Below are 25887 nucleotides of genomic sequence, written 5' to 3' on the forward strand. Positions count from 1 at the left end.
GGTGTCATTTTAATTAAAAATCAACTTGAACTTTCAGTCTGACAGATGAAGTTTGTGGAAATAATGAATTTTATTGGTGTCAGTATTTTACATATTGCCCATCTTAAAGTGCTACAGTAGAATTCCAGTGTTCACTGTAGGTCGACATTATGGCACATAAATGACACTTTTCACAAAGTTAGAGCACAAACCAATGACTGTGTACAAAGATGGACGACATTACCGCTTCCCAAAAGGTTGTCATTGAGGTTCTAACCCCAGATTTGTGAAAACCACCACTGGGGTTCATGTTACGTGCTTCAAACCATTCTGTCCATAAACAACTTGTTTTTTGTACCTCAAGCTAACCTAAACTGAACCATAGTGTTAGAACACCCTAAAACAGTGAGACAAGAGGCCGCATGTGCGAGTTTTGCACATCTAGTGTTACACATGGATTTTCATAATAACTAGATATTGGACGCCAAGATGGCGCCTATTTTTAAAGGAGTTAGTCGCCTTGCGCATACATCAAAAAAGCTTTCTAGTTTCCTGGTTTACTTCAGCGGTATGTGGCCCACTGAAAATGCGCAGTAGTGTTTCTCCCCCTGGCCCTGCCCACAAGTTCCTGCTTGGCTCATAGACTTTACACTGTGATGACAAAACAGATTTTTAAATAGCTTTTTTCAGCTTGAGGAATGTTTCACAAATATGAAACCGCAATGGCTCAAAAATTCAGAATAGAGAGAGTCATAATTGAAGTTTGCAGTCTGAGGTGTCCTGTCAAGTTTTATGGATGTCTCTTATAAAGGTGGTCTGGGGAAATGCTTTAGGGGCCACAGGGGATTTCTTTTATCCAATAACATGAGTGGCCACTAGGAAAAATTTGCTGCAAGGCTGAGCTGCTTTCCTAGTGACCTGGGTCACCATTTACTCACGACCCGAAAAAAATGAAGCCAAAACATGTTGATCGCCCCCTGGTGGCTGACACCTCAGTATGCTAATGATCAGTGGTGCTGCGTGTGGTTCAGTTGGTTGGGTGCATGAGCGGGAACTAGTTTGTTATTGTGTAACCTCTGGCTCCAAATGACGAAGATGGCAGCACCCATATCTGGGATACTTTTTCATTTTTGTACAGTGGGAGGAAGTGGAGACACGTCCATCTTTACATACAGTCTATGGCACAAACAGTACACAATATAAATACATATAAATCTACAAGATGGATCTCTAGGAAATGATTCACTTTGTTAAAACATAAATTCATGATCTGTTTAGTTGAGGTTAAATGTTCAGGATTCATTTGATTTAGTATAAATATGTAGTTGTCACTGTGCTGTAGTGGAGGTCCAGTCACATAGAAAGTGTCAACAATGAAAACAATGACGAGCGTCATCGGTTACTGCCTAAAGTCTGACATGCAACATAATGTTTCACAAAAGCTACACGTCATTTCAAGTGTTCACAACAGGAGATGGTTTGCACCTAACAAAGGACCAACATAAAGACAGTCTGTTTCAGTTCATATTGCACAGTGTTGTACTGGTTCTAAGTCCTTTAAATCACCGTCTCTCATTTTAAAAATGCTCTGTAAAACAAAACACTTTGCATCCCTTTATGATGGGTGACTACGTCTCTAATCACCACAAGTGAAAACTGGCCTTTTATATAATGTGTAAATTCATGAACATAAACTTAACAGGACTGGTGTTAGTGTTAGACACTGGCCTTTAGAAAATTATATCTAAAGCCTTTAGTTCCTACTCATATACGCAAATCTAACATGATTCTCATCTTCATGTGAAAAACGATATGTAGATCTACAGTTACCAACGTGTGTGTGTGTGTGTGTGTGTGAGCAGAGTCTGTAGTTTTTGGGACAGTATAATAGGAACAGGACTGTGTCAGTTCTTGTCAATACTAAGATTTCTGCTTTAATTTAATGATTATGATAGATATTTTTCCTTCAGTTAACATAATTTTTGCACAAGCTGGAACTATTTCAAATGTCAGATTTTGCATTCACTGGTGGCAATCAATGAACTCTGTGATCTTTTGTTAAATGTCTTCTGAAATGCAAGTGAAGGAAGCAAGGAGGCATAAATCAGAAATGGAGAAGTGTCCTTGAGGTCTCTCTAATCCTCTCTGGGGACTTTCACTGACTTTACACACCAGAGTCTGTTTACAGATCTTGGGGAATATTACTACAAATGCGTAGTTGCACTGGCTTCAGAGTGAGCGGCACCAAATCAGACAAATTGCCTCAAGTGATGTCACTTGAGTCAGCGTAAGTAAGGGCTGAAGACTACACGTCTCAAAAAAATCTGGTGGTGTGGAGCTATGAAGAAGCAGCTCACCAGACTTCTGCAGCTCCTCATCTCAGGCTCAAGCCATGTTAGCAAAACACACCTGAATCTACAACCAAACGCATTGTGGGTAATGTAGGCACGAGCTAAGGACAATGAATACTTTGAATAAAAAAGATAATATCCCTAGTTTTAATTGTTGCGAGTCTGACACAGCAATAGGAGTGCAATGTTAAATCAGTGGAGTGTTCTTTTAATTGCTCTGTCAACATCCATTTTCCACAACTCCACTAACACCCACCTCAAACTTAAAGGCATACTCCACCTGCAGAATGACGATCTGTATATCAATCACTCACCATGTATTACATTGAATTTGTGAGGACAACCTTTTTCCTTACATGCCTGCGGAGAATGTAGAATCCAAAAATGGAGAAAATTCTTGATGAAATAAAGTCATTAGGGTCCACATTTAACAAGCAGTAAAATTTAAACTCTATAAATACAGTATTTCTAACACTGCCTCAAGCAGTTAGTTTGTGTTACTGTGTGACTTTGGTGTTTTAAAAGATTAGTTTGGATTCACTAAAGTCACACAATAACACAAACTAACTGATAGAGGCAGCGGTAGACCAGCAGCTCCTGTGTTCAGCGAGGCAAAATTAGTGTTTTTGTCAATGGAGTCTGGCTTTTAAGAGAGCATAGATAAGGTTCACTTTAAGTTCAGCTCCCCATTGGAAAGGGCTGTCTGTTTGGGACGTACTGAGCATACGACTGGATAGATGAGACTTGGATTATTCTGCATGAGTTGTGTGAGAGTTCGCTGTTTTAAAACGTGGTCCCTTACAACTTCAATTTATGAAGAATTTTCTCAGTTTTTAGATTTTTCACTAACCGGAGGCATGCCAGAAAAACAGTGTTTTATTCACAAAGTCGATGTAACACAGAGTGAGTAACTGATATACAAGCGATCATTTGGGGGGTGAAGTATTCCTTTAACATGTCATTCCTAACTCACAGGTTGTGCCACATATTTCTGTCTGTCATGGTTACATTTCAAAATGGCTTCGTGCCCAAAACCTGAAGCTCAACACCTAACCAAACGGCTCTTCCAGAAGCCCCACAGAGCTCAGTAGCAAACACTGCAGCACTCCTCTTCAAACATCTGATGCTCAGTAAAAGATCCACATAACAACTCAAATCATTTCCACCCTTGCATGTGGCACACAGCCGTCAGCTCCCCGAGAATGCACAAACACACTCGAAATTGCTCCACGCTGACCCACTGCACTCCCTCGCACGGCTCCATTTGGCAGATCAGAGCAAATTCAAAAACCACAGCGCTGGTGCTACAAAGGGAGTGGCACCTCCCTGTGTGCAGGCCAGGCTCCAGCTCCACACTCCAGCCCTGTGCTGTCCTTTACAGGCCTCCTCTGTGTCTGGTAAATTAACCTTCAGTCCAGCTGGCATCAGCATTTCCTCTCTGGTTCCCCAGGGTTTCAACTTCTGGTATTTACTTAGTAAAAGCCCTCAAAAAAGAGCACTTCCCCTACTTTGATCTGCCTCTTATCTCTACTTCCAGTGGATCCTGTGATTTCATTCATTGCTTTCTCTGCAGTTATTTGCTGTAATCTGAAAAAAAAAAATCTTTATAGTCATTCATTATTTTGATTCTAATGCCTAAAAACATCTATGTTAACCTGCCAAACTGTTTCACATATAGTTATATTTTATAGCTGACAGAAGTTGCTTCCTAAAATGATTTTGTTAGGATTCAAATCCACTGAAATCAGTTTTGATTATTTAAAAAAACAACCGATAGTGATGGTGCAGACGTTAGTGGGTGTAAGGGTTTTAAATGAAGTACCAGTGATTTATTGAAAGAAGAAAAGAAATGTATGGATTTTTGTTTTATGCTTTGGAGAATGTAAAGGAGGCTCAGTGTATCTAAACATGTCATGTCCCTCCTGACGCACACCGAAAAATGGTGTGAAAACACGGAGCATCTTTTTGCAATGACGTGCCCTCAGATCCGTGTCAGCAGCTCTACCTTGGTTGAAGATCTGGGTAGAAAACTCCATGTACCACACCTTCGATCACAACGTTTGAGAATGAATCTGAAAGGAAAGAAGAAAAGAAAGTTGTATACAATAGTTTTATAGTTTATTTACCATAAATAATTAATATCTGTAATGATTAAGCACAGGGATAAAATGATATTAGGCATAGGCAGCTCACTCACCGTGAGCAGACGGCAGCAGGTAGGGGTCTCTCAGAAACAGCAAGACCGGCTGATGGGAAAGTTTACTGAGAAAAGCCCAAAAAGGAGAAGTCAGAGGGTCTGTGGGCGGTTACATGCTGCATATGAATTAACAGGATGAAGAAACGTAGGTGGAGTCACTGACATGCCGAGTAAAGTTCAAGTGCAGAGCAAATAGTGACTAACAAAGATTTCACCAGTTAAAAATGGTGCAAAACTCTAAAATCCTCTGGAGTCAAATGATCTGATCTTGTGCTAGCCACCTTTCAATATAACATAAAACATCTGTAACCCTTCTAGCACAGAGACTGATACTACTAAACTGGAAGCGAACAAGCTCCAACCTTCTCTGCTCTTATGAAAGATGTAACGCAGTACCTGCATCTGGTAAAGAATTAAATTCTTACTGAGAGGGTGTGAAGATAAATTCTACCAGATCTGGCAACCCATTATCATCTGTGTCAATGACAAAGTTCTCGCACACTAGCCTGAATTAAACGTGACTCACAAAAGCAGTATAAAGTGGTGGAGCGATAACATTATTTTGTGGGCGAACCTAGAAGTTAATGTCGCCCTGGTTGCTTTCTCCAAAATCCAGTGGGGTTTTTCCATTGGATTTTGGATTATTGCAGAAAATAAGCTCAGAGGCAAACAAAAGTTTATGAGTTTTGTTCAGTGAGATAATCTTCACAAATTAACACCGCTTCAGTGATTTTTGTAGCATTAATGCAATCGCCAGAAGTAAAAAGCTAACATTAAGCTATAAACAAATGACTCAAAGGACTTCAGCATCTCCACCACTAAACTTCCAACTTGACTACAACTGGAAAATACTATAAACTAATAAATCTATGAGTTGGACAGTTTGAGTCAGAATAGTTTGCAAGAGCGCAAGTAGAAACACAACGAGGCTGTAAAGGCGGAGTAGTAGCAGTCGCCGTTTACGCATAGGAATTGTAGAGTATGACACATTCAAAGCCCTGATTGGCAGCCAGTGTGAGGGATGATAACAACTAAGAGGAGAAAGCCGTGAGTGGGACAATGGATCGCTTTATTGTACGGAGCAAATTACAACAAAGCACCAGTGAAGACGACCTACCATGAAAAGAAAAAAAACTGTCAGTAGACAGTATCATGAAAGCTTATTTTTTCTTATTTTCATTGTCTTAAGTCGTAACAAGAGTTATAAAACATGTTGTAGAAGCTATTGTGCACAGATATAAATACAGGTCTGCCTGAGATTTTGGCTTCCCTCTGGTGTGTCTTGGGCACAAAAAGTTTGAAAACCACTGATCTAAAGGACCGACCCATTTATTGGACCTTTTGGATCTCTGTGGGTGGGCCTGCGGACAACCTTTGTTGTCTCATTTAGCCACTTGTTAGCAACTGTCTTTTGTATGTATAACATGTAAAAGCTTCAATATTCACAAGTGGGGTATTTACTGAAGCATTTTATGTGGTAGACTCACCTTGATTCCTCTGATTCTGTATCAAATGACCTTAAAGAAAAAGAATGAAAGTTAAGCCACATAGTCGTCCACAGGCCTGGCAGCATCCTCTCGCACAGATTTTTTAAAAACTGCCACAATCCTGGTCTTTCATTTCATAGATTCAACTCACCCACAGCTTTCTGTTTTTGGCACTGAAGGAAAATGGCGGATATTCAGGAAATCCAGGAATATCTTTGGGAGAACTCCATTTTCCATAATTATAGTCTGGCAAAACAGACAAAACAAAAGCAAATTGCAATGTGCACATGAAGTGGCGGCGGTACACAACTGGAGTGACCTGCATGAACTCTCTGGTGATATTCTGGCTTTGTTTAATCTCCCTACATCTGTACTGTATCTCTGTGTGTTTACTCTGCGCTAGACACAATCTGGATTTGGTAAAAGAAAAGCTGCGTTCATGATTCTGACTTCATCTGCATAAAGGAACTTTTTGTTCTTTATTTTCAGCAAACAGTAGGTGAAGTGGCAGTGTGTCGAAGTACCTGCAGGTAGAGCTCCAGACCATGTCTCCTCTGCTCCAGGACTTTGGGAACCCAGTTTCTAACATGTTTGGAGGGGATCTCAGGTGGCTTTATGCTCTTCTTTAGCTGGAGGGATTTGAAAACATCATATTAAAAAATACAGGACAAACAAGAGTCTACAGCAGTCATACTCAACTTAAAGCCAGAGGGCCAAATCTGCCTTGTGATAGGGTGCTGGTTGGCCCCAGAACATTGTCTAATTCATGATGAAAATGAATTGATTCACAGTGGGATTTTTTTGTAGTTTTGAAGTATTTAAGGCGCCAAAGTCTATAAAAAGCATCAAAAAACATAAAAAAAAGTGCCATGAAGGAAGCCCTGGACACCCGAACAGAGGCATGGGTTCATCCCTGAATGTCCTCAAATCCTAGAAACGTCCCTACGTACACCTGACCTGTGTGGAGCTGCTGCGACTGGCTGCTAGAGTCCTGTAATTTTGCAAAGGCGGCCCCCAGAGCAAAGCAAGTTGAGTATCCCTGGTCAAAAGCCATCTAGCAGCTCTATGAAGCTGTCATAGATCTGTCATAATACCTACATACCAGATGCCGAGATGGCGCCTAATAGTAGTGTTACGCTCGTTGGTTCAGAACGCAGGTTCCCGCTTGGCTCAAAGACTTTACATTGTAGTGACGTCACAGATTTTAAAAACGCTTTTCTCAGCTTGAAGAAAGTCAAAAATTCATAATAGAAAGAGTCATAATTGACAGTCTGCAGTCTGAGATGTCCTGTCCACAGTTTTACAATGTTGTGGGAAAATGCTTTCTGGGCCACAGGGGATTTTTTGCTGCAATACTGCAAGTGGCCACTGGGAACAATTGGAGGGAGGGCTGAGCGGCATTCCTGGGGGCCTGGAAGCTGTAGGCAGAGTGGTGCTTAGAGCTAAATGCTAACATGCCCACGTTTCCTAATTAGCACTAAACACATACTACACTCCTACTGACATCAGTGATAACCCACCATGTGTTCACCATAATTGGCAGTTTTCACAGGCTGCAGACATTTTGACTTTGTCATAATGTAAGTCATAGCAGTGAGGCAGCATGCACGATATTAGGACCCTGAAAATGAAGCAGCTAAATGGAACTCTGCCATCAATCATTTAATCATTTAGTGAGCAACTGTCTGTGCATTTAATACTGTGACATGTCAAAGTGTTTTCAGTGTATAAAGGTGTGAAAAGCAAAGCTCCACTGCAAGTCTGCTCGACTACTGAGCAGAACAGGAAGAGGGATTCATCTGTAAATAACCTCAAACAAAATGGTATGGTGAATGTGGTTCACCACCAGAGAACATTAATCATTTATTTATCTGCTGTAGTGATTTCCTGAGCATGCTTACAGTACACACTTCTGGATGTTGCACTAGTAAATAAAGCCAATGTTATGTCTTTGAAATGGGCTACATAAATTATGTTGTACCTACTTTTGTGATCACTGAATTAATGGTTTACTTTGTAAAATCTCAGACACTGAAGGTGGAAGATAGAGCACAACGTGTCATCTTTAGGGCTGGGTATCATTTAAAAAAATTACAAAACCAGTACCCTTAAAGTGATACTGATGTCAAAACAGTGCTTCATTTGGTTCCTTTTTTCTTCTTCTTCATTTGATGCCCATTATGTGAATGGAAGCATTCAGCTGTGTAAAATGCCAGCAGACGCCATTTTGTTTTGGTGGCATCTTGGCACACTGAAAAGACACTACGCTTGACTTCACCACACTCCAGACTCAGTTGTACCTGTTGCAGTAGAGCGCCAATCACATGTCACATAAAATCTAAGAACACTGGCTGTGATTTGCTGCACGCAAAACCATACAAATAGACTTTATTTCTAGATCTGTGTACAAAAACGATCAAACGCAGGTATTGTTTGACTGCAGAAGTAAGGATAGTGATCATCTGACAGAGCAACAGACAAAACAAATTTGATTTAGTTATTAATAATATGAGAAAAGCTCATACTGAACAAACTGTAACCTACAAATGCCTGACAATTTTTGTTTGATAATTTACTTAAAATGATAACCAATTATTTAAATGGTTGTCAATACATTTTTAGTAGTCTGAGCAATTGATAATCATCTCATGTATGCAGACGACTTGGTAATCTTCTGCCCATATAGTGCATAGCATCAAATATGATGCCAATCAGAGCAACATTATGATTGTTATAAGTAAAGAAGACAGAACACGAGCATTTCCTGAATCCTTTTTATCTGGTATTGTTCTTAAAGTGTGTCATGAGATTAAATATCTCGGCCATTATATTGTCTATGATTTATCTGGTGATAAAGATATCCACAGAGTGTCACAAGTTGTATGCACAAGCTAATATGCTTGCTCGCAAATTCAGCATGTATTCAGTTAATGTGAAGATCGCTCTTTTTAGAGTATTTTGTACCCCGCTGCATACCGCCCTGTGGCGCTCCTGTAGCAAGAGCAATATGCAAAGACTTAATGTGGCCTATAACGATGGCATGAGACTACTTCTTAAACTTCCACGGTGGTGTAGAGCCAGCCGCATGTTTGTAAATGTTGGTGTGCCTACTTGCCCTGTTATAATGTGAAATCTTATTTAGCGATATATGTGCAGGCTCTCTGTCTCAGAGAATAGTATCATATCATCCAGGCCTTGTCCAACCCTGAGCTGAGCACTAGACTGGCTCTCCAGCTTGTTTGTGGGTGCAGTTTATTGAATTTTGTCCATTTTTAAGAACTTATATAATGTAGTGTTGGGTATTTCTTGTCTTTTTATAGATATATATAGTATTTTTGTACATAGACTAATGTTTTTTTTGTGGTATGCTATGGACCGTTCTCTGTGTCCTTAATAAAGTAATCATTTGCACTTTATGCAGTACAGCAAAGACACTGAAACTCTGTTGCATCTTAGATATCAGTGAAATGACATGGAAATAAATGTGCTGTTATGTTACAGTATAGTAGATTACTGTAACAATTTCATTATACACAACAAAATTCCAGGAGTTTACCAAAACGTTTAAAGGTTTTTACTAATTTCATGACTTTTCCAGGCCTGGAAAAAATGAATGTGAAATTCCATGGCTTTTCCAGGTTTTTTAATGACTGTGGGAACCCTGTAATATCATAAGGTTTTCACTTATTAAATGCTAAGGTTAAGGACTTGAACATTAAATCTGGACTCATGATAAGGAGGACTTTGTCTGCACTCTGGGGATTCACTGGAGCTCACCATTTTATGCAAAGCGTGGAATTCACTGTAACGTTTCTCAACAGAATGTTGTCTGCCATTCATCAGCACGTCAATTCTGAAGACCTGAAAGACAGAAAGGAAAGAAGGAAAATGTTGGTACTACTCTTTGCAAAAAGGGTGACTTCTGTTGTTGAGAGTCAGTTGAGGAAAACATGATTTATCACCACAGCCCATCAGCCAACAACGGCCCCTCCCAGTGCATCCGTGCATGACGTGTAACGGACTGACCAGCTGACTGCAGAGCTGTCAGTTACAGCCTGTGTCAGCTGGTTACCAAGAGGAAACATCTGGCTGCTGTAAAAAAAAAAGTGATCTGTCAGGATTACGGTTAACATCCCTAAACAGACTTCTACTTCCGTCACTCAGCTGGATTCTTCCGTAAAACAACGCTCTTCTCGCCAATGTTAGGTAAATGAGGAAATTCGCTCTTGAATGACGGCAATGGTTACTGCAATTCTGTCCTGGCAACATTAACGCATACTGCATCGCCCAAGAGCCAGCGTTATTGACAAATTCTGGAACAACTCAGCAATAAAACGTTTTCATCAATGTGGAAAGAAACTGCAAAAAAGGTGAAAAATGTCCAAAAGACACTGATGACATCAAATATATTCACTGTTTTCATAATGCTATAAAAATCCCAGTGGTTTATCACTGTAAAAATATATATATTCATACATTAAACCCATATGTGATCCTTTATTTTACCAGGAATGTTCCCATTTAGATTCAGAATCTCTTTTGCAAAGGAGTCCTGGCCAAGACAGCAGCATGAAGACTTTCACATGGACAAATAGAGTAAAAAAATTTGAACATGCAAGAAACGAGCAACGCACTTAGTACAAACAAACAATTTACAGCTTCATTACTGAATAACCAGCATTCAGTGAGCAGACGTGTTCATTCAGGGGTCAAACTGTCCTTAATCTTGTTTTTACAATCTCCCATGCTTATGATATAATCTAGTTTAAGGCGACTCTGTAGCAGACGCCAAGTTCTTTATGGAGCTGGTTTTGTGCATGGGGGGCACTGTCATGTTGAAACAGGACAGGACCTTCTCCAAACTGCTGCCACGAAGTCATAATACACTCTAATATAAAACACTGGTTCCACACCTGGAGGTCAGAACAAGGTAACCTGGTGTTTGTTGCTTTCTTCTTGTCAAATACTGGACAGTTTGACCTCTCAGGGACGCTAAAAGTTAAGGATGCACTAGTCCGATACACTAGGTCGGTATTAGAGTCAATACTGGCCTCATCTATCTATATGACATCTAACCAGAATCAGAAACACTTAATTGATCCCTGGGTGGAAATTGTGATACGTTACAGTCGCTTTCATGTAGAAGCAGAAATAAGAGGTATAAAGTATTAAGTATGTATGCTACAATGTTAACACTAGTATGTAAAATATTTAAAAAATATAGAATATGTTTAATGTGCTGAGTATGTAAAGTGTGTAAAAATATAAAAAATATGAGCCTCATGCCACATTAAAATGTATAAAACTAGTATGAAAAGTTAGAAATATAAAACTATGTGTATGATGCTACAATGTGCAACACAATATATACATAAGTAGAAGTAAGAGTAATAATTATACACAATATATGCAACATATGTGCTTTAAATATAGGGGAAAAAGAGGTTGTATAAGATTTGTAATTGACAGAAAGTTTGCACTGAAACCTGGAGTTTTGGAGCCTAACCTACAGGCTGTGTGCAGTGTAAACTCCCATGTGTGTGTGGAGGCTGACTTACACTAAGAAGTAAAGTCAATATATCTCAGCTTGTGCTGCTCTGATTGTGAACGGTCTTATTTTTTTGCCTCACTAAAACTATAAACATCTAGTGTGCTCCTTTATGGTGAATTTATGGAGGTAAAATGAGTTTAAAGGCTTCATTAACACTTGATATTAGGTGTCTGATGTCAGACAGCTTCATTTAAATCCAAGTCTATTTCTGTCAGACAGCTGAGGATCCTGTGTGGGCTGGTTCACCCTGTGGCTCTGATTAGACTCATGTGTAACATGTTTTACTCTTTAAATTGTTTTTAATAAGTAGTTTTGATCAGTGAGGTGTTTCCAGTGTGTAAACACAGGGTGAATTCAGTGCTGTGAATCATCTGAACCAACAAACATTAATTTAACAGCGACACTAACGCAGTTTGATGTTAAACGGAAGATACTTTATAATTTTAAGGCTTCAAAAATGATAGGGGAGTTAAAATGAGAAACTGATGACAGCAGCAGAGCAGACGACACACGCAGGTACACACATACTGACACACACCGACACACGGAGGTTATTATGGAGCAGCTTACCGTGTATCCTTTCTCGATCGAGTTGTTTTCTGACCGAAACGACGGGATCGACACTCGGACCGGGTGATGCATGTTAACGTGACAAACACACAGGTTAGTCAGTAATATCTGGTCCTGAGGCTCACACACACTCTCTCATAGACACACACACTGCTGCTGGTGGTGGTGGACTCCAGTTTCTCCCAACAGCCTGATGAAAATCACTGGATTTAAACAACACGGACAAAGACTCAGTGGCGCCCCCTGCTGGACCGGAGTGTGCTGCACGTCACCAGGTAATAATAAAACATAAATAAAAATAAATGAATAAATATTAATCAATTATATAATAATAATAATATTACTTCTACTACTACATTATTATTAATAATAATAATATTTATAATAATTCTCCAAATCATGGAGCATTCAGCACTAAAGTGTTGAATATTGAATAACAAAATAAATCAGAAAATAATTAATTTAATTAATTAAATGTGTAAAATATAAGCACACAATAATTTAAAAAATATAAAATATTCCACTTATTAACTATAACAAAATACTACATCATCATTCCTTCATAATAAAATATTTTTGTTGAAGCTGAATATCATTTCATTTTTATTTCAAAAGGTCCTTTTTTTTATTTTATAATGTTACGTTTAATGACACTGTTCATGTCACCAGTCAGTCATATGCCCGCTGCCTCTCTATTATTATTATTATTTTTACTCTAACAAAGGATCACACCATTGATCAGAATATTTCTGTCTCTGTTCTCTTCACAAGTTCAATGACTTAATTTAAACAAAATAGTCTATGAAATCACTGCAGTACTTATTTATGGAATAATCTTTAAAAATCAGCATGTATCTTTGGAATATTATGTATACTTTTTACAGGAATCAGGTCATTCCTTCCCCAAAATAAAATAAAATAAAATAAAATAAAATAAAATAAAATCAAGTATGTAGAATTAAAACACTTTATCATTATAACATTTTATCGACCAAACAATTAATGGATTCATGAAAAAAATCCAAAACTGTAAAGAAAATCATTAGTTTGCAGCCCTACGTTCAACCTTTTGTGTTTACCTTTCTTTTACACCATGTTTGTCTATTTGTGATTCTCAGAGTGTGTTTTATAAAGGTCAGAAACAAAGGCAAGATGGGGAAGTCACTTCAAACGGCTCAGTCTAAAAAGGTGATACACTTTCACAAAGTTTTATTCAACTCAGTTTCAACAAAAACTTTGAAGTAAAAAGAGTTTCTTTCATTGCATATAAATATAACAAATACATTTTCCTTTACAGCTGGTTCATTTTAAAATCGTGATATAATCGATATTGAATTGTTATCCTTTGTAACTTGGTATTCTAAGCTTCTAAATTTCAAGGATTTTATTCTTTAACTATCTTACAAGTGGTATTAAAGGCAAGCATACAGTACAACGCAATAGAAAAAAGTCAGAAATGAAAAATGCTCGTAAGAAAAGATGAGATAAGAATATATTTATCAGAAAGGAGGAAAGCTGCTTTACAACACAAGCAAAGAAGAATTCAACATTATCTGGCACTATGACGTCAGATGAGTCTTTTTTTGTTCTTTCTTGTCTTTTTCTTTCTAAATTGGGAGTATTTTAAATAATAAAATGAACGTCTAACATTTATTTCATGGTGGTTTATATGCTTTTGTATGCAGTCCTCTGCATTGTCATTTACAGAGCATCTCCAGTGAGCTGCTGTGAATGACCGTTATCTCTTAATACCTGAAAAAAGAGAATAAAAACATCATGATGATTTACGGAGGAAGCAAGAAATATCAGAGATATTTGTCACTTGAGACATGACACTCACGATGACATGTGACATCCTGACACGTAGGCGTAGTTGCCAGTGTAGCGAACGTCACAGCGCACGTTGTTGTTGCTGTAGTCTGACTCTGGGACGTGATAGTGTGGATTTACACTGACCTGTGAGGACAAAAATATATGTGGCTGATATATAAGAATCAATAACATTGCAGCAAAGATAAATAAACAACATACACTCATGGATACAAGGTGACTCCACACCAGGTGCAATTCTTTAAAGGGGTTTAGTGTCTCACGAGGGAGATAAATGTCATCTGGTTTTTCGGACAGACCTTGAGGATATAGTTTCCAGGTTTCACATCTGTGATGTCGATCCACTGGCAGTCGATGTCTGCGTTGTAGGTATCATAACATCCTGGGCTCAGACCCTGCACATTGGACACCATCCACATGAACACATTATATAAACAAACAAATAATTCCCTTTAACATACAGAGCAGTATCTGTAACAAAGTAGTACAGTCTAATATCTAAGGGTAAGTATATAACACTTGTGATAAAAAAAAAATGGGACAAACAGAGATGAAGAAAGACAGAAATCAGCCAGTCAAAATAAAGAAAAGAACAGGATGGAAAAAATAAATCATGTGCAGCAGAACTGATCACAGACGTCCAGGCAGGTGGGATCATCTTACAGGAAATCATTTAATCACCACTGGCTTGTGCAAAAAGGAAATACTGAAGTTGTTCTCTAATGGGCGGCTGCTTCACGAATAGAGCGCTTGTTTTTCTAAGTTACTCTCTTTTCCATTTTAAGGAATGTATAAAGCAAAATCCTACAACCAAGTCATTTAATGAGAAACGAGTCATTAGAAGTCATTATCCTCTAATCTGATCTAAACCCAAATAACACTAAACCATTAAAGTGTGAATGTGCAGCAGGGTATCACTGCAGTTTTTAGTATCGTTATAGCTATATGTCTTGATGTCTTGACCACAATAATTCAAATAGATCTTTTTTACTGAAGACAATTTGACATGTCACGACAGGAAAAGCACACATATAAATAATGAAATGGTCCTTGTATTGTGCATGCTGGCTCACTATCCCACTATCGTGACAGTTGACGAGAGCAGAGCCATCGTTTGGGTTATGTCACTGTGTTATTTCGATGTTTCTGTGCATCATGCATCAAATTTATTTACAGCAGCTAATTGCCTGTTGAGCTTCCTTCCTTTGGCCACTTGGGGGCAGCCCAAAACAACCTGTAAACAGCAGACTGACGTATGATAACTTTATATAGTTGATGTGGCAGTCTTGCTAGCAAAAAGTTGCTTATTTACACTTCCAGCTGACACAAAGCAGCATTATTGTTCATTTGGAGTTATGTCTCTGGCCACATGATAAATATAATAAAAATATGCGCTCTCTTTTAGCTCTGTATTTGGTCTCCACCAACTCCTGAGGAAAATATCTGTCTCCTTAGCTACTATATTCTTCACTGTGTCCACAAGGTAATCGCTGGTGTTGTCTGTCTGCCGTTTGGTGCTGAGCAGGAAGTGTACAATTGGTTTATCCGAGGTTTTAGCTGTTGATAAGAGCAGCTTTAAAGGAGCTCCACATGACATTCAGAGCATTAATACAGCGGCAAACTACTATTTGCAATTTAAAGGTATATTGGAGTGATGACGTCCTGTTAAAAGAATGAAGTCACGCTCCCTCTGTGTGTGTTGTAATCCGCGCTTCTCTGTACTTTGTTGTATGATGTGATACGTCCCCGTAGGGAAATCTGTCTTGGACTCAGGAGCTGCACGTGTATTGCTGCCTTACAACAGTGACTGTATATAAAGATGGACGGCATGAAAGTTCCCCAAAAGTGATGTTAAAACCTCTCATTCTCTCCTCGTGGCTGACTGCAGTATAGATCGTAAAACTCGCCCCCTCAGTGTTATCGGATGGGACATGAGCTGAAATAAAAAATCAAAATACACATCGAAGAACTTTTTTCCAGAAGATGGTTTCTGTCACTGAAGGCAGGCCAGGTGTTTTTTCTGATATGTTTGGTTTTAATAAGTTATCTGATGCTATAAAAAGGAATTCGACATCATGATTGACAGCCGTGCGTGTCACTGGTGTGCTCGTGATCAATGGCGCTGGTGTATAGAAACTCGATACTACAGCTCCAGCTTTCTACTGTGCAGACTCTGGCTCCGAAAGTGCAAGATGGCAGCGCTCGCATCTGAGGTATTTTGGCTACATTTTCGTACACTGGGAGGAAGTGGAGAGGCATCATCAATCTTTAGAGCCGTGTGCAGACAATCCCAGCCCAGACTCTAAGTCAGAGAAACACTCTGAATGTCCACTATAGCTCTTTTAAAGTTAATAATAACATTTCAACAGTTGTATTTTAAGTAGGTATGTTTGAGACCTGTGTATGTGAGGTGCAGGCATATCGCCTGTAGTAGCCGTAGTCACAGGAAGTGTCCTCCAGGCAGAAGCTGACCTTGTGGCCCTCGGCCACCGAGTGGTGAGTGGAGGCATCCAGCAGCTCGTAGTGGCTGAACTCATCCATGCTGTGGAAGTGCCTGTGGAGCAGCAGCAACAGTGTTCAACAGCTGCAGGCATTTATAAACTGAACTGAGTGAGTTCAACATCAGTAAAACAACCATGTGCTGTTTGTCACATTCAGACTCACCAGGAACAATTTTTGCTCCTGAGCCACATTTACATAATTACAGATTAATTTTTAAATGTTGACAAGTTCCAGGCTACAAGTTGCTGTGACTGCAAACATCACAGGTGTTTATTTAATTCATCATGTTCATGTAGAGCAACAGTGGATCTGATTCTGCTGTAACTCCATTATCTTAGTTTGTTTAATGAGAGAAAAACAGTCTGGATTTTAACATAAATCGACTTTCAAAACACTGACAAAATTTCTATACAGTCTACATCAACAGTTTATTGGATCTCTGCCATGTGTGCTCCATCTTGAGGATTTGCACAGTGAACTGGTTGTTTCACAACATAACTATGGACTGAGGTAGTTTCTGCGGAATCAAGGAAAACTAGGCACTTTTCCATGAGCTCAATAAAGGGACAACCACACCAGCGGTTTTCCTTTTTGGCTCATTATCTCCATCACAGAACTTTCTTTTACAATGTCTGGCTTTGCAGCTATAAATTAACTGAATGCAAAGGTCACACACAGTTCAGTCACAGTCACAGCCCATTTCACTGCCTTTATGTCGAGTTTGCAAAAGTAGAAAATGACATCTTTAAAAGCCTGACGATGCAATTAAAACTCATTTTAAGATGTCAGTCCTGATACCCAAATCCCTGCAACGCAATAAAAGAGCCAACAAAAACTATAAAACAGCCAAAAGTAACACAACTGTGGTTCAACAGGGGGTGCCATACCACAACTACAGGCTGGAGAAGACAAATGATGTAGTGAAGAAAACTGCTGGAAAGAAGTGGTTGCTTATATTTGTAAATGATGAACAAAACAACTACAGAGTGACAATGTGTGAAGAAAATATTCCATCTGCAATTTAAACTCTTAAAGATCCAGTGTGTGGTATTTAGGGGGAGAAATGGTATATGATATTCATACCTATGCTTTCATTAGTGCATAAACACCTGAAAATAAGAATCGTGTTTTTCTAACCTTTGAATGAGCTGTTGGAGGCAGGGCCCTGTTCATTCCTATGGAAGCTGCTCAGTAGTGAATGAAGCCAAAAAAGTTTCACTTCTCAAGTGTACAATTACCCGGATCTCCTGCATCACTGGGCCCATACAGCAAGCAACCAAGAGAATTCGCCAGCCGAGTAGCTAACTAGCTACTTCCGGTTTAGCGCTCTGCTTACTTGAATAGGGATAAAATGATTAAATCTTGCAGCTCTTCTAAACATTTAAAATGTTTACAGACAGAATGAATCAAATCCCGATAGAGAAACGAGTCATCTCGTGGGGGTTACGATGCTCAAAAAGAATTATCTACTGATTTACAAACGTCCCTTTCCCTATGTAAGTCTATAGAGAAAAGTTCCAATGGCATCATGTGACGGACCTGGAAGTTGTAGTTACACAGTTTGGCTACTATGCCAAATTAGCTTCAAGGTCTGGTGCACTTCCTGGGGACTGCCTCTGCCACGGAGTCCACCATGTTGTTTTACAATAGCCCAGAACGAAAAAATGAAACGGCCATTTGCATTTTCAGGTCGGCCACTGTGGTTCTCCTACACCACAGTCGGCAACCTGGTAAATGGTAAATGTCTTCCGACCACTCAAGATGCTTTTTTTTTTTTTTTTGCACTGGTGGCTGAGGCAGGGTGCCACCTGCTACTCAGTTTGTTTTAACACACACACACCGAAGGAACAGCGATTTTGGGTTCAGTATATTCCTCAAGGATACTTCGAAATGCAGTCTGGAAGAGCCGGGGATTGAACCGCCAATCTAACTTAGCCTATAAACATTATTGATAGGTCTAAATGAGCATTCATTAATATGTTTTACCACATGGTAGACTGGGCCACTATACAATTTATGATTATTTGGTACCTCAGCTTTGCAGCTATGGCGAGACTTTTTGGAATCCATAGCTAGCCCAGCTACACTCAACACGAGCCTCCACTATTGAGGTTCGGCAAAATGGAGAGGTTAAAGCGCCAGGCCATTGATGTACGACACATGTTTTAGTTTACAAAATGTTACAAGTGTTTGTTTATTTGGTGTAAAGACTACACATTTTTACATTTGAAGAATGTAAGAATCACTTTAGGCTTACAACAATGATAAATGAAAATTAAAATGTTGAACTGATTCATTTCCATATATTTTTGTCAAAGCCACTGGAGAAGGGCTAAAGAGCTGTAGCCGCAGGTTGCCTTTCCCCATCCTACACGCTCGGCATGTGGGAGAGGTTTATATTCTACAACCTCACCACTAGATGCTACTAAATCCTACACACTGGACCTTTAAAAACACATGAGTAAGGTAACATTTGGATGTTTTTGATCTGTATCTCATTCAGACACTTCTCTCCAAAGTAGATCCAGATCTAGTTTATGTTTCCATGCATGAATTCCTCATGTAAATGCCTCTAATTGATGTCAGCATGTTGGCCAGTGAGAACAAATGACACATGAGAGCAGCCACAAGTCTCAGAGACTTTCTCTTTCTGTGTGTGATGATGAGGTGGAAAGCACTGACATGACATTATACTCACTGATGACAGCTGTGCCACTCCCAGGAGTAACGTGGCCTGCTGGGGAGGAAGTCCGCCGTCCCCTGGTTCTTGACTCTCTGAGGAAACCTCAGCAGCATACGGGTGTCATAGTCTCTGGCTGAATAAGCCGAGCTGCCGACATGAAGAAAAAGAAGAGCATAAGTTAGCAGGAAAAAAAGACACAGGTTATATGTGGACACAATTACGTCACTAAGATTGTTTTTCCTGCTCGATCCCTGAGTGGAGCAGATTCTCTGTCTCTGAGTGAAGGCAGTCTATGTGTATATGGAGGCTGGAAAAATAGTTTGGAGGCACGTGGTTGTTTGGGTTAGTTTTCGATAATGTGTTTACCATTCGGGCTTTCTCTCCTCGGGGCAAACTATGATTAAACGTCCACTCCACCCCGTCTCCACCATCAGTGGCAGGATTCGGTTAATTTGACCTCATCTCATGGTTCCACTGGGCAGCCCTCACCCACAAACACTTTAGGTGGTTGTTATGGCTCAAAGCTCTCTGAATCACACTCAGACTTGGATGTAAACCCCGTCTTTTTTTTTCTCTCTTTCACTGTGGATAAGTTCTGATGTGAGTCTACCTTGACAAACAGTTCTCCTCAGCAGCACATCTCAGGTTGTACATTGGGACTCTCTGGGCATAAGCAGAGGCTTGAATATAGTAGGGGTCAGGTACGAGATCGGGCAGACCTATAACAACAACACAGCATTACAATAAATATGTGGTACATGAACCAGGTCAGTAAATGAATATGGGTCATTCTCAAATTAATACTTTAACAGATGCCAAATAGATGCAGAAAATTAAAATGAGACAACACTAACTGATTAACAGACTGACTGACACACTGCAAGCATTTTAGCATAGGTGTATATTTCAGGGGGGGCACGGGGGGCATGTCCTCACCTCACTATTTAGAGCATGAACATTAAAGTAGCAGAGGACTTTGACCAAATTAAACACCATAAATTGGTGCGTAAAAGTTACCAGAATGCAGGAAATTAAGTGTTTAATGCTCAAAATTTTCACCCAAATATGTGTGTCCCCCCAGAGTTGAAACAACTCCACTTAAAGGGTCATATCTATCTGATTAGTGTAGTCTTGAGAACACTTTCTCCACTCTTACCGTACTGATGATAGCTTGTTCCATATCCAGGTCTCGATCTTGATCTCGACCTCGGCCTCTCGTAGACGTCATAATGATTGTAATACGGATTATCGCTGTCGATGGACTTGTAGGGGTCGTAGGGGTCATCACCGACCATCATGTCTTCTCTCCGGGGCGGAGGTGGGCTGACAGTGAGTTTCTGCTCGGTGTCATTGCTTCTCCTCTGCGTCTCCGTGCGCTCAGCGGGGCGGTCATGGGGATGCTGGCGGTTCTCTTGCCCTCTCAGGAGCCTCTGGAGCGGAGGCGGGAGCCCGCGGGGGCTGTGAGGGTTGGATGCCGGCCGGGGAGGCTGCTGCTGCTGGGCCGCCGGCTGGCTCGGAGTGTCCGGTTGTCTCACGCTCGCATCACGAATGATGGTGACAGGTCGCGCCTGCACTTGCTCCTGAGGTGCGCCCCTCCGCCTCGGTGGCTGGTACTCCGACCCCTGGCTCAATATGCTAAAGACCTTGCCGTTGTGAGACCACTGTAGCGTCTGCCGGAGAGCCGCTCTTTGGTTGTCTCCTTGCTGAGTCCCCGGATTGGTTTGAGACCGGGCAGCTTGCAGGATGAAAACAAAAAAATAGACGCACGCATATGCGTAAAGTGGCGTGCCAAATATGCGTAATCCCATTGTGATCTCAATTCAATTAGATTGAATGTGACAAAGCGAGTATTTCAACTGAGCCAGAGTTGCTACTCGCCTTTAATTCAAAAATCCCTCATCTCTTTTTGAGGGATATTCAGTGAGCAGAGAGGAAAAGCTTAGTTTAAATGTATCCGTGTAAACTCATATCGCTCTGCTCCTGCAGCCTGCAGATGCGCCCAGTGAGATGATGAGGAGGAGGAGTTCAGCATTTGGAGTTTCTGAATCTGTTATACAAGTCTGGTGCTGCTGCTCATATAACCACTGGATGGATACGTGATGTGTGATCATGCCCAGCCAAGTGTGTTTGATAACTGCTCAGTCTGGCCCAGTGAGAAGTGGTTATTACCAGTTAACGTGTGTCACTAACAAGAAGTGAAAGTTTTTTTCCTCCTCACAAACAGATGCACTTTTCAAACCATAGCAGATAAAAACAGACAGATGCAGACTTTCTTCCTTCTCAGTCAGGATTAATTTCACATGAATACCACAACCAATTCCCTAGAAACTACTGTATATTGTCCTCATTTCTTCTTTCTTTGCCAGATCAACAGAATGTCATGATAAATAGCTTTTTTCCTTGACTGTTGGATGAACTCCCAACTAAATTGCAACACACTCTGCCAGAAGTCTCTGCACTCCACTTTCTCATAGGAGGATCTCAGAAACCTAAACATGACTCTTTGATGGCCCTGCAACAGTTTAATTTTTTTTCTGGGAAACCATCTCCCGCAAACCCCCCTCCGCCCTGTCCTGTCTGCGTTGGAGCCTTGCAGACAACGTGCAACACTCATCACATGCATCTCACAGTCATTTTCTATAAGGTCATAATTAGTCTGCTCTGAGCAACAAACAAGATGAGGCTGTGGTGATACCTGATATCTGCATTACTGCATGTGGTGGCAAGCTGGTGACCCCACACTCCTCTCCTGATAAATCTAAGTCCTCTGCAGCAGCCCAGTCAAATCACCGCCCTGCTATGAACACCAGATATAATGCATAGCTTGGGGAAACTTAATCCAAGGTTTTGCGTTTTCCTCAGTCGAGCAAACCAGGAAATTCTTTCAAGCATCTACACAATTGACCACATCATGGCTACTAAACCATAGCAAGTGCTTACAAAGACTTTACAGTTTCTCAAATCACAAAGTTTTACGACAGCGAGTGAATTCAAAGCCAAAAATTTGGTTTACATGGGAAGACTTTTGTCCAACACGTACAACAAGAGATTTATTGCCAGAGTGAGCTATTATGCATCTTTAAAAACAAAGTACTAGAAGTCTATAGACAACAAATCAGATCCCTTGTGACCTGATAACAGATCAATCATCAGTATCCCATATCCAGACACTAGGGGGCAGATGACTGCAAATAATATTGGAGTGCTGCATGCCATTTTCTTAACAGTTCCCGAGGGAGTTGTTTGGGGAAGTGGGGGCTTATGATCTTTCCTTAGACGAACTCTACATTCTTATTTCTTCAGATTTTGTTCTTATGTCTGCGAATGAGCCAGTACAAGAATCACATACGGACACAAATAGTGCTACAACTGAAAGTAGTAGCTGATAGCACCTATAGAGACAGTATGGAGGCAAGTGGCTCTAACATGGGGAAAAGTATGTCATATGGAGTAATTTAATAAACTGTTATAAATCCAGAGTAGAAATACTGAGAACAGTGTTTTCATTTTTAGGAACATCATGTTCCCACTCACACAGTCACCCACATTTACATCTGGAAATGGCCTGTAGTACAACAATGGACTGATCTGTTTGCCGCAGAGCAACACTAGAGCAGCTGTGGGTTTAGAGCCTTGCTCAAGCTAGGAGGCTAAGCTAAGATCACTGACTGCTGGCTGTAGTTTCACATTTATCAGACAGGTGGTATCGATTTTCTCATCCAACTCTACACCGTAAGGTGAATAAGCATCAAACTATTCCTTAAACATGTCAGTGCTTCAGCTGTCAAATGATGGAGTAGCGTCTGAAACCCCCTCCCACCCACACCTTTTCAATGTTTGAATCAGACTTCTTTAACTTTTCAAATCAACAATCTGACAATCACGCCCACCCAATCAGGCTATGATTGTCATCGGCATTTAAACTTCTCTGTCAAGCTTTCTTTTTTTATTTCTTCACTCAACTATTGTCACTTTCCACATGTGCGGTGTTTGCATGTTCTCCCCATGTCAGCGAGGGTTTCCTCCAGCTTCCTCCCACAGTCCAAAGACATGCAGGTTAATTGGTGACTCTAAATTGTCTGTAGGGGTGAATATGAGTGTGAATGGTTGTCTGTCTCTGTGTTCATACAGAAAACATGTTTTTCTCACATGCTTCTGCAGTGAACGAAGAATCCAAAAACTGGAAAAAATCTTGATGGAGTAAAGGGAGCTGCCTTTAACAACAGCAACTATTGTTACAACTTGTGCAATATAAGTATGATCGGTACTTCCCAAACTCATGCATTTTTGCTAAAATCAACATTAAAAACACTTCTGCATAAGCAGTCTCTCACACTGACGAGTAGCGTGCCTCTACAACCCAATGAAATGCATGAGCAGAGATTAAATGTACGAGCTTGCCCTGGCACGCTACTCGTAATAGTGAGGTTTTAGTGAAAATGCATCTGTTGTAGAAGTGCTGAGAATGCGACTGGATAAATGAGACTTGGATTATACTGCTTTACTACCAATGATCATTTTGCGGGTGAAGTATTCCTTTAAACACTTTTCCTTAAGACGTGTTCAGTTGACACGTCCTATAAACTTTATTTAGACACTGCCCTGCCGTTTGACCATCACAGCCACATTTAAAGGCGCGGAAAACACATTTCCTCGATCAGCTTTTTATTATGACTGCTGGTGTCCAACAAGAACAGTGGGCGGGACTAAACTGGAAAGAGGTGATGTCACATGGCTCCATGTACCACAGTTAAGCAATATTGAAGCAAAATCAAATGACAGGTGTGAATCTGTTTCCATACAGTACCAAAGAAGCAGATAATCTGAGTTTTGATTGTTACATTCTTAATAAATAATAATTACAGTTGTTTTTTATAAAATCTAAAAGGTGCTGTGTGGATTTTCTTGTATACAATGTTATGTTTATACTTGACATTTCTTACCAAAATGTTTATATCCTTGAGGTCTAACAAACTGGCTGAGTAACAAGCCAAGCAGTCTTCTTCCTGCCTGCCTTTATTAGGCACATTGCTGCATTTCTAGGTGCAGTTCCATCACCTATAGATCACCTACATCAGAAATGTGTATCATGTCACCTGCTTGTTAATGCAACTACATCTGCATTCTCATGTGAGTGTACGTGAGCAATCAGAGTCCTGGCTGACGACTAAAAGGGGACAGAGCTTTGCAGTCAGGACCCATAGGCTCTGGAAAAACCTTCCCAAGGAATGAAGACTGTCTGAGTCAGGGTCTTCGTATAAGTCTCTCCTAAAAACCTAGGTTACTTTTACTGAAAAGCATATCCTGATTTTATCTAATCTTGCTATAAATTTTAATTTCTTGTGTATTATTTTGATTTTAGTCTCGGTCTTCTTGTATTTTATGTTTTTACTTGGTGACACTTGAGTTTGTTTCACTCTACCTGTATTTCAAATGTATTTAGCTTTATTGTAAAGCACTTTGTAACTGTTTTGAAAGGTTCTGTGTAAATTAAGTTTATTATTATCATCATTATTATAACAAGCAAAATAGGGGCCCACTCATAAAAGCTACTTGCGCTTAAAAAAACTCCACAGGATACCTTTAACTTTGATTGTTGCATATTTAACATTACAGAGAAATACTGATGAAACCAGCTTTCCAGGAGCTGTAAAAACACAGTGTGATGGTGACTTATAAATCACCATGAACATTTACAATTCCATCGAACATCTATTCTGCCCAAACAGTAGCTGAGAAAGAGAGCAAGAACCACGGGCGGACTAAAAATACTTCACGGCCTGAGAATGGCTCCTGTTTAATAGTAGAGTATGCTGATTAAGTCATGCTGTAAATTACAGTTAAACCAGTTGTATTGTTCTTGGATAACGGAAGGCGCACATCATCTCAGTCACGTGATGTTACATTGCAGCTTGTGTAAGCTGCAAGGGCCAATCAGAGCCAAGTGGTGTTATATGAGCTCCTGGAAATGTATCCTCCCTGCAGACTTATGTGAGCTGTTCAAGAGTTAAAGATAAGTGGGAAATGTTTGATACTGAAACAGGATTCCAGCAGCTCACTGGAAGATGAACTGGGAGATGCTTTTGTGAAACCCAGACTTGGTTTCACAATAACCAGTTTCTGAGGATTAAAAAGTGAAGAGTCATACAGACATATTTCCAAACTGAATCACAGCAACAGCAGCAATGAATCTGGCTGATCTTTTTTTAAATCTTTCCTGTTTTGTCTTCAGAGATACCCTCGAGCATTTTTTTTGTCCTTTAACCATGTAGTGTTTGTTTGCAGTATTAAACGCTTTTACTTTTTTGTTAACCAATATGTGATTGTGTTTTTGTTTGGGGATGACTAAAACACACTCCTTTTATTCTGCATACAGGGAGTGAAAACTATGTGCATGTGTTCCTGGGTTTCCTCCTTTCTCCCTCCTGGAACACCAGACAGACAGCCAGAACCAGCTGTACCGCGTCGCTGATGTTTTTCACTCGTAATTCATTGAACTTTCTCCATGCAGAGTCCCAATTCTCTCCAGCGAGGGCAGCACCGTGTTCCCCCGCACAACTCAAGAAACACATCTGCAAGGAATTAGCCGAGTTCTTTTGTCCACGTTGCTGGAATTCACCCCCATTCCTGACTTTCTGGGCACTCGGCTGAGCTGAAAGAATTTGAATAAATCCACGTCTGAGTCGCAGAATACGGAAGAAAAATAGTGACAGGGCCTCCTGCATGAGACACGTCAT

At 40.2% G+C, this 25887-nt stretch overlaps 2 protein-coding genes across 3 annotated transcripts; both read right to left on the minus strand.

Annotated features, from left to right (window-relative positions):
* Positions 1 to 45: 45 nt before the first annotated feature.
* Positions 46 to 12313, minus strand: snx24 (sorting nexin 24). 2 transcript variants are annotated; one of them, XM_050052792.1, is made up of 8 exons: positions 12136 to 12254; positions 9977 to 10106; positions 9792 to 9875; positions 6539 to 6643; positions 6166 to 6260; positions 6015 to 6044; positions 4528 to 4592; positions 107 to 4402 (listed from the first exon to the last, which is right to left on the minus strand). In XM_050052792.1, exons 3-8 carry the CDS (start codon positions 9852 to 9854, stop codon positions 4332 to 4334), a joined length of 429 nt encoding a protein of 142 aa, XP_049908749.1. In that variant the 5' UTR covers positions 9855 to 9875; positions 9977 to 10106; positions 12136 to 12254; the 3' UTR covers positions 107 to 4331. The 2 variants fall into 2 exon arrangements, with proteins under 2 accessions (XP_049908748.1, XP_049908749.1); XM_050052791.1 differs by lacking the exon at positions 9977 to 10106 and having other exon boundaries at positions 46 to 4402; positions 12136 to 12313.
* Positions 12314 to 13335: 1022 nt separating this feature from the next.
* Positions 13336 to 21201, minus strand: loxa (lysyl oxidase a). Its single transcript, XM_050052775.1, has 7 exons — positions 20307 to 21201; positions 19761 to 19869; positions 19166 to 19297; positions 16363 to 16519; positions 14265 to 14360; positions 13976 to 14091; positions 13336 to 13887 (listed from the first exon to the last, which is right to left on the minus strand). Exons 1-7 carry the CDS (start codon positions 20956 to 20958, stop codon positions 13881 to 13883), a joined length of 1269 nt encoding a protein of 422 aa, XP_049908732.1. The 5' UTR covers positions 20959 to 21201; the 3' UTR covers positions 13336 to 13880.
* Between the last annotated feature and the right edge of the window lie 4686 nt (positions 21202 to 25887).

This window comes from Epinephelus moara, chromosome 9 (genome assembly GCF_006386435.1).
Source record: "Epinephelus moara isolate mb chromosome 9, YSFRI_EMoa_1.0, whole genome shotgun sequence".
Lineage (NCBI taxonomy): Eukaryota > Metazoa > Chordata > Actinopteri > Perciformes > Serranidae > Epinephelus > Epinephelus moara.

What these genes read in the sequence shown, in the direction of transcription:
- snx24 (XM_050052791.1), bottom strand. Translation starts at nt 12,207, where the DNA reads ATGCATCACCCGGTCCGAGTGTCGATCCCGTCGTTTCGGTCAGAAAAC. An exon ending in CGATCGAGAAAGGATACACG is followed by an intron (nt 9,876 to 12,135) that starts GTAAGCTGCTCC and finishes TCTGTCTTTCAG; the next exon opens with GTCTTCAGAATTGACGTGCT. An exon ending in GTCTGGAGCTCTACCTGCAG is followed by an intron (nt 6,261 to 6,538) that starts GTACTTCGACAC and finishes CTGTTTTGCCAG; the next exon opens with ACTATAATTATGGAAAATGG.
- loxa (XM_050052775.1), bottom strand. Translation starts at nt 20,958, where the DNA reads ATGGGATTACGCATATTTGGCACGCCACTTTACGCATATGCGTGCGTC. An exon ending in GAGGAGAACTGTTTGTCAAG is followed by an intron (nt 19,298 to 19,760) that starts GTAGACTCACAT and finishes TCATGTCGGCAG; the next exon opens with CTCGGCTTATTCAGCCAGAG. An exon ending in GAGTGGCACAGCTGTCATCA is followed by an intron (nt 16,520 to 19,165) that starts GTGAGTATAATG and finishes GCTGCTCCACAG; the next exon opens with GCACTTCCACAGCATGGATG.